General features: G+C 44.7%; 1 protein-coding gene across 1 annotated transcript; it reads left to right on the top strand.

Annotated features, from left to right (window-relative positions):
- Positions 1–6905: 6905 nt before the first annotated feature.
- LOC130298190 (DNA damage-regulated autophagy modulator protein 1-like) lies at positions 6906–7843 on the top strand. Its single transcript, XM_056551107.1, has 2 exons — positions 6906–7083; positions 7170–7843. Exons 1-2 carry the CDS (start codon positions 6959–6961, stop codon positions 7768–7770), a joined length of 726 nt encoding a protein of 241 aa, XP_056407082.1. The 5' UTR covers positions 6906–6958; the 3' UTR covers positions 7771–7843.
- Positions 7844–8434: the final 591 nt, after the last annotated feature.

Raw genomic sequence — 8434 nt, 5'->3', positions numbered from 1 at the left:
ACCTGCGTTCACCTGTGTTTTTTCTCTTCTTATTTCCGTTAACTCTTTTGCTGCTGTTTTTTCACTAAAAGAAAGATTTGGCACTATAATACTCGCCTCTTGCTTGTAATAAAATCCTGTATTAGTAGGTCTCTCCCATTGACTATGCGTGAAGCAAACATAATTCTGCTGTTAAAAAAGGGAAAGAACCTTCTTTCAGCTGATTCATATAGACCCATCTCTCTATTAAATTCAGATGCCAAAACTATTGGCAAGGTTTTGGCAATGAGATTGGCAAAGGTTTGTAACAAAATTATTGCTACTGACCAAACCGGCTTTGTACCGAGCCGAAATAGTCATGATAATTTGATTAAGCTGTCTGCTAATATTCATATGCCGGAGTAGGGGCTCCGATCCCTCCTGTCGATAGATGCCATGAAGGCCTTCGACAGGGTAGATTGTAGCTATGGAGAGGTTTGGGTGGCAGATTTTTGGAATGGGTCAGGGTCCTGTATGTTTTAGATCTTAATAAAAATATCAGATTTAAAAAAAAAGAGAAGTTTTCCAGGTCCTTATACGGCAAGGACTGAAGGTCAAGCCATCCAAGTGTCACCTGTTAAAGCCACAAGTGCACTATCTAGGACATGTCGTAAGTGCCGATGGTGTCCAACCTGACCCCCAGAAAAGAAGTGCTGTGAGGAACTGGCCTACACCCAAGACAGTACGAGACGTCATAAGTTTCCTGGGATTTGCCGGCTACTACCGACTTTTCATCCCTCACTTTGCACAAATTGCTGGCCCCTTGACTGCCTTACTGAGGGGTACTGCCAAGGAAAATTATAATGGGAGGCTCCCGACACAATGGGCTGAAGACCAAGAAACTGCCTTCCGAGCTTTAAAGTACCTTCTTACAGAACCTCCTATCTTGGCCTATCCTGACTACGGTAAGCCGTTCCGCTTATATACTGAGGCCAGTTTCGAAGGACTGGGAGCCATCTTATCTCACCTCCAAGATGGTAAAGAGAGGGTAATAGCCTACGCCAGCGGTCATCTTCGAGGCGCGGAAAGGAACGATGACAACTATAGCTCTTTCAAGTTGGAGCTCTTGGCCCTGGTCTGGGCCATCACTGAAAAATTCAAGGATAATCTGGTGGCCACCCCCTTCACGGTCTATACGGACAACAATCCCTTGGCCCACTTGAACGCTGCTAAGTTGGGGGCTATTGAACAGTGCTGGGTCTCCCGGTTGGCCAATTATAACTTCAGTATTAAGTACTGCAGTGGAAAATCCAATGTCAATGCGGATGCTCTCTCCCGGATGGCCCCAGGTGAAGAACCCCCTGCAGGGGACGAATGGGAAGATGTGGAAATGCCACCCTTCTACCAACGGTTCATGAGCCAGAATGCTCCAACGGCCCAAAAGGGTGACGAACCCGGACCTCTGGAAGTCCCTGAAGACCAATACACGTGGAAGACTCTGCAGGATGAAAGCTGGGTCATAGGGGACCTCTTGAATTACTGCCTCCACAAGAAGGTGCCCACTCGACTCCACAAGCAGCAAGGGGACTTTGAACTGAGACAGTTGTGGCGACAGCGAAATCGCCTATTCCTCCATAAGGGGCTGCAATACAGAAACTCATTGGACCCGGTGTCTGGAGAACGGGTGCATCAAATTGTAATCCCCAGAAGAGATGCAGCTATGGTCCTGAATGCATATCACGACCAGTCGGGGCATTTTGGAATCCATTAGACAGAGGCCACTATTCGCCGAAGATTTTATTGGATAGGAATGCGAGGAGACATCGAAATATGGTGTGCTGAATGCACCACGTGCAATCTCATCAGGAACCCCCAAAAAGATGCAAGAGCACCCTTGCACCCCATCCATACTGAGAGGCCTAATCAAATGGTTGCCCTTGACCATGTGAAGCTGACCCCCACTGGATCTGGCTATTGCTATGCCTTGACCATGGTGGAACATTACTCTAAGTGGGTGGTTGTTGTTCCCGTCAAGAATCTGACCGCCAAGACGGCAGCATAACTCTTCTACAGCCACTGGATCCAGCCCTTGGGGTGTCCCGAAGCAGTCCTCACTGATCGAGGGACGGCCTTCGAAGCTCAGTTGTTCCAGGAACTCTGCCAGCTGCATGATTGTAAGAAGCTCGGAACGATAGCTTACCATCCTCAAGGAAATGGGCTCTGTGAAAGGATCAACCAGGTGTTTATCCATATGCTCCGAGCAGCTTCTGTCTCGAAACACGAAGAGTGGCCCCGACTACTGCCTGAGTTATTGGAAATCTACAACAACAATACTCATTGTTCTACAGGGTATACCCCCTTCTTTCTCATGATGGGAAGACATGGTAAATTGCCGAAGGACAGAACTTTTGGGCTACAGGCCCCTTTCAATAACTCCCCTCAAGTCTTGCAGGACTGGGTCTCTGAACATCGCAGGAGAATCAAAGAAGCCCGAGACATTGTGGAGAAAAAATGGGCGAAGCCCAGGGCCGACAGCAAAAAAAGTCGGCATGCCTCGGCTCAACCCCTGCAGCTGGGAGACAAAGTTTGGCTCAGGAAATTCCCAAGAACTCATGAGCTGTATTCTCTATGGGAAAAAGAACCCTATACTATTACTGCAATTCCTTATCCCGACACAGATGTGTATGAGATACAGAAAAAAGGGTTTGAGCCACAGGTGGTCCACCAAAACCGAATAAAAGTGTGCTTGAAGGAAGACTTACCGGGACCCCCTCCTCCTGCACTTCTCCCTACTCCTCCTCCAGCCAGGCCAGCCAGGGAATATGTACCAGGAGAAGGAATTCATCCCAGTATGGATGTTCCTTTATTCTCTTCTCACCAACCTGTCATGTTTTGGGGTATGCCATGTTCAGCTGCAAGCCAGCAGCCCCTTGTTGCTCCACCTAGCCAGCCACCACTGGTTGCTCCACCCAGCCAGCTACCAATATCTGCTCCATCCAGTCAGCCACCATTGGTTGCTTCCCCCAGCACCAGTCCTGCTCCTGTGGCTACTCCAAGTCCTGCTACACCTTCTCTACCTGACTTCAGAGAATCTCCCAGTCCAACCGAAGATGTTGCTCCTGTGTCCAGCCTTCAAGCTGGTCCCTCGGGGACTGAAGTTTCTGCAGAATCTCTATGTGAAGAGACTCCTGCCAGCCCGGGGGTGATGTTGCGAGAGTCTCAAAGGACTACTCAGGGTGAACTACCCTTAAGGTATCAAGACTAACTTTTAAGCAGTACTTGCACACATAGTACCTCAAATAGCTCACTTAAATGTACTTATCTCAGTCTTCTTCAATACACAAAGTAAAATAAAAATATGTCTCACACTCAAGAAACACTTTAGGAATTGTAGCCTATTGAAATTCTATTCCTGCCACTGTTAGGTACACTAATCTCTCTTTTCTTTATTACGTGTATGAAATGGTCTACCTGGCCAGTAGATGCTCTTGAGTGCTAAAATTAAACACATATTTCTAATGGTAACCTAGGTAAGGGTATACTGTTGTGTTCTAGAGGTAAGAAGCGTGTAGCCAATAGACCCTGGTGGCTAAACTTATTGGTAGATAGTACACAAAAGTTATATTGGCTTGCCTGAGGCTAACAGGTGACTCATCGTGGCAAAACAAAAGAAAATGTGGTGAGATTTCAAAAATGTCTAGACAGCTTGAGACTAAATGTATAGAGAGCTCTGTATAAAAATCCAGGGAGCTTGAGACTAAATGTTAGACAGCTTCATCCAATGTCTAGTGAGCTTTATCAACGTCTAGTTAGCCTCATAAATGTATAGAAAGAGCTATAAAGATGTCTAAGGAGCTAGAGACTAAATGTTAGATAGCTTCATAATTGTTTAGTAAGAATACTAGGCAAATTAAAAGAAAATTTTGTCAGGATGTATAGACTGTTTAATAATTCTGTCCTTGTCCTAGTCCCTCTGCCTTAGGGGACAGGCGTCGGGGTCGACTTTTTTCAAGTAAGGGGGGTTTGTGGTGTCCTGGCACGTATTTCATACTGTGCCTTGTTTGGGGGGCCCCAAAGTCACAGTCCCTAGGACTGTCAGGGTCCGCTTCCCTAGTTATACCCTAGTCACCCCTTAGTAAGTTAACTCCATAAGGACACATGACGTACTGGAATGTCATGTGTCCGCTCCCGATCTATAATAGCGGGTCGGGCCGTGGCTAATAGCGCACGGCATTGATCGCGGTGCCGCACGCTATTAAACCTTTAGACGCGGCGTTCAAAGTTGAACGCCGCGTCTAAAGTGAAAGTGAAAGTATGCCGGTTAGCTCAGTGGGCTGTTCAGGATAGCCGCGGCGAAATCGCGGCATCCCGAACAGCTTACAGGACAGCAGGAGGCTCCCTACCTGCCTCCTCACTGTCCGATCGCCGAATGACTGCTCAGTGCCCGAGATCCAGGCATGAGCAGTCAAGCGGCAGAATCATCGATCACTGGTTTCCTATGAGAAACCAGTGATCAATGTAATAGATCAGTGTGTGCAGTGTTATAGGTGCCTATGGGAGCTATAACACTGCAAAAAAAGAAGTGGGGAAAAAAAGTGAATAAAGATCATTTAACCCCTTCCCTATTAAAAGTTTGAATCACCCCCCTTTTGCCATAAAAAAAAAAAAAACACAGTGTAAATAAAAATAAACATATATGGTATCGCCGCGTGCGGAAATATCTGAATTATAAAAATATATCATTAATTAAACCGCATGGTCAATGGTGTACGTGCAAAAAAATTCCTAAATCCAAAATAGTGAATTTTTGGTCACTTTTTATATCATGAAAAAATGAATAAAAAGTGATCAATAAGTCCTATCAATGCAAAAATGGTACCGCTAAAAACTTCAGATCACGGCGCAAAAATTAAGCCCTCATACTGCCCCATATGCGCAAAAATAAAAAAGTTATAGGGGTCAGAAGATGACAATTTTAAACGCATTAATTTTCTTGCATGTAGTTATGACTTTTTCCAGAAGTGCGACAAAATCAAACCTATATAAGTAGGGTATCATTTTAATCGTATGGACCTACAGAATTAAGATAATGTGTCATTTTTACCAAAAAATGTACTACGTAGAAACGGAAGCCACCAAAAGATACAAAACAGCGTTTTTTTTTAAATTTTGTCTCACAATGATTTTTTTTTCCATTTCAGCGTAGATTTTTGGGCAGAATGACTGACGTAATTACAAAGTAGAATTGGTGGTGCAAAAAATATGGATTTTTTTAAAGGCAAGGAGGAAAAAACAAAAATGCAAAAATGGAAAAACCCTCGGTCCTTAAGGGGTTAATATTTATAACCATTATCATTTATTGTATATATGTATATTGTATTATTCACTTGTTTGGTGTCGCAGTACCTTAGGTCATGTGACCCGTTACTTAGAACTCTATGGTATGTTGAAGGACCTTAGGTGGTTCTTGTGTCACATGTTCACCCACAATGCCGTGTAACGGTGAGTGACAGTTGTTATGGACCAATCCAAAACGGCCAGCCCCTGCCCATATAAGGGAGCTGCGGACATTATTCGCTCTCTTGGGTTGCTGTCACTGAACGATGTAGGACCTCCGCAACTTTCAAGTATGTTTTCTAGGCCAAAGCCTTGCGGCCTCGGCCTATACCAAAGCGGTTATACTTCAATCATTCACCGCTACTCTCTGCAATATCACTGGACATAAATGCACCCCTAAATCCAGTGGATCTATGCTACGGAATCTTCTAATAGCTAAATTGAGCTTATCTGATCCCAACCAACTGTCAATTGCTGATCAACTAGAAGTAGAATCTGTTATCTGGACTGTTATTGCTATTGCCTGCTTCAGAAAATCTTCAGTAAAAGTTCCTGCAAGTTTTCCGTTAAACAGGGGTTGTGGACAATCCATTTATTACGCACTCACCTATCGTTCTTGGGAAGGGTGGCGATAGGCCCTAGCAACTTTACAGTATTTAACCCTCACCCTGGCGTCACGAGTGACAAGGGTTATCGCGCCCTTTATTATCCCCAACAGCAACACCCCAACTACCCTACATCCCCACCAAGGCACCACAATTGCTTTTTACAAATAAGTAACGCAGATCATAAATCAATAAAAGGAGAGTTCGGGAGAGAACATTCACATCCCCTTGTTGAATTAATGAGAGGGCCCCCTGTCCCTAAACCCATGACAAAAATGTATAAAATGTTGATGCTATCAAGGTTAGATGGGAAAGGGACTTGTGGGAGTTTATATTCAGATTCATGGGGCAGAGCCATTGTAAACATGAAATGTACATGATATAATAAGGCCCATGTAATGGTACAGTCTAAGATTTCGTATAGGATGTATTATACTCCATGGGGATTGAAGCGTATGGGCCTCAGACAGGATGCAAACTGTCCAAAATGTCAGATGGAGGATGCTAACTTTTTGTATCTTATATGGAATTATTCCTATATTCATACATTTTGGAATCATCGATCTTATTGAAAAAAGGTATAACATTAAGATGGAACGAGACCCTTAGATGCTTATCCTTGGAGATGTCGGGGAGTCTATATATAAGAAAAGTTTAATTAGGCTATTTCCTTATGCAAAGGTGCTGTCCGGGCATGCTGGGAGTTGTGGTTTTGCAGCGGTTGGGGGTTCACAGCTTAGAGACCACTGCTATAGAGGGTGCAAATGTATCCGAGCCCTGGAACTCAAATAATGTGAAATATGAGATGATCAAAATGGAGCCCCTGCACTAATTACTTGGGTTCTGGGGTCTGTAAGGTCCATAGTAGAAACATCAGGTTCTGTCCATAGCAGATACTAAATCATGGCAGCTCTAAGAAACAAGCAGTCATCGTGACATCAGACATGTGATGTCATAGACAGCTGGAGTCCTGACATTCCACTGACAGCTGCCCGAGCCTTCATTCTGTAGATTGTTACAGTGCGATTAGCAACTTCTATTTCTTCTTCTTGACTGAGATGGAGCTAAAAGGTTTGGGGTTCGTCCCCCTTCTGTTGGCGTTTTGGTGTGCGGCCTGGCTTGCCACCAGCTACATCGTGACGGTCGTCCTCGGCCATGCCGCCTCGCCACTGATGCACATCAGGTAAGATAAACAAGCACAAGATTCTTATTTCATGGGTTGGGAGTGAGGAAATATCCACAATAACATTGGTTTCTTTTCCTTCACAGTGACGTGGGAAATTTCTTTCCCAAAAACATATTATTGAGAATTGGTTTCATAGGGACGTCCATTGGCACTTTGGTACTAACCTTTCTTATTTATAAGTATATGGTTATGCATACTGAAGAGTTCAGGGGTCATCAGGTCCTGATCCAGAGGATCCTGCTCGCCATTGTGTGGGCCTCCTGTTTTGGTACAGCTGTCATGCATGTATTGTCCCCCGAAGAATATCCCAGGATACACTTTGTCAGCACGATAATTTCCATTACATGTGAAGCCTTATACTACCTTGGGCAGTCCATCCAGATGTATAAATTACCAGGAGCAAACAAAGTCATCCACCATAGTAGATGCACCTGCTGTGGCCTGACTTTTACCTGCGCAATTTTCTACTTTGGATATAAAACATTACAGGAATTATTCTATGATGATGAAGACTGGGACGAGATCCGTGAAATCACCACCATAATCATCGAGTGGGTGATGCTTCTACTGATCCTGATAAACATCGTGACCTATTATTCCACCATGCAGAGGTTAATGTTAACCGTCTCCAGGAACAGCTGCAAACTCTCTGTTAGAGTAAGAATTGATGACTTCGGGGTGTAGACCACCATGGGGGCCATCAAGTGGACTTCTGGGAGAGATACTGCACAGGACACGGAAAAACCATAAAAAAAATAATATGAGCTGGTGATATTACCTATACAAAAAAATAATATGAGCTGGTAATATTACCTATACAAAAAAAATAAAAAACATTAAAAAAAATATTGGTGTGTGATGTGTAATACCTACCGTATATACTCGAGTATAAGCCGAGTTTTTCAGCACCATTTTTCTTGCTGAAAACGCCCCCCTCGGCTTATACTCGAGTGATCTCTCCGCCTGTCAATCCCTTTTCAGTGGTCTTCAACCTGCGGACCTCCAGATGTTGTAAAACTACAACTCCCAGCATGCCCAGACAGCCATCGGCTGTCTGGGCATGCTGGGTGTTGTAGTTTTGAAACATCTGGAGGTCCGCAGGTTGAAGACCACTTCGGCCTTCGTCATCATCCAGGCCCCCCTCTTTTGTTTTGTACTCACCTCCCCCAGTTTGGGTGAGCTGGTCCGGGCCATCTATGCTGCAGGGACCATCCGGTGGGGAGGGATAGTCATTCCAGGCTGTCCATTTTCACCGGAGGGCCCTCTTCATGCACAACGTCCCTGTGCGTCGTCGTCAAGGCAACATCACTAGGACCAGCTCACCCTAACTTCCTGCCAAGGGGAGGTG

Source organism: Hyla sarda (assembly GCF_029499605.1).
Source record: "Hyla sarda isolate aHylSar1 chromosome 1 unlocalized genomic scaffold, aHylSar1.hap1 SUPER_1_unloc_4, whole genome shotgun sequence".
In the NCBI taxonomy this organism is placed as follows: domain Eukaryota; kingdom Metazoa; phylum Chordata; class Amphibia; order Anura; family Hylidae; genus Hyla; species Hyla sarda.
Note: the sequence above shows the minus strand (reverse complement) of the source record. Positions and strands in the feature narration are given on the sequence as shown.

What these genes read in the sequence shown, in the direction of transcription:
- LOC130298190 (XM_056551107.1), top strand. Translation starts at nt 6,959, where the DNA reads ATGGAGCTAAAAGGTTTGGGGTTCGTCCCCCTTCTGTTGGCGTTTTGG. An exon ending in TCGCCACTGATGCACATCAG is followed by an intron (nt 7,084 to 7,169) that starts GTAAGATAAACA and finishes TTTCCTTCACAG; the next exon opens with TGACGTGGGAAATTTCTTTC.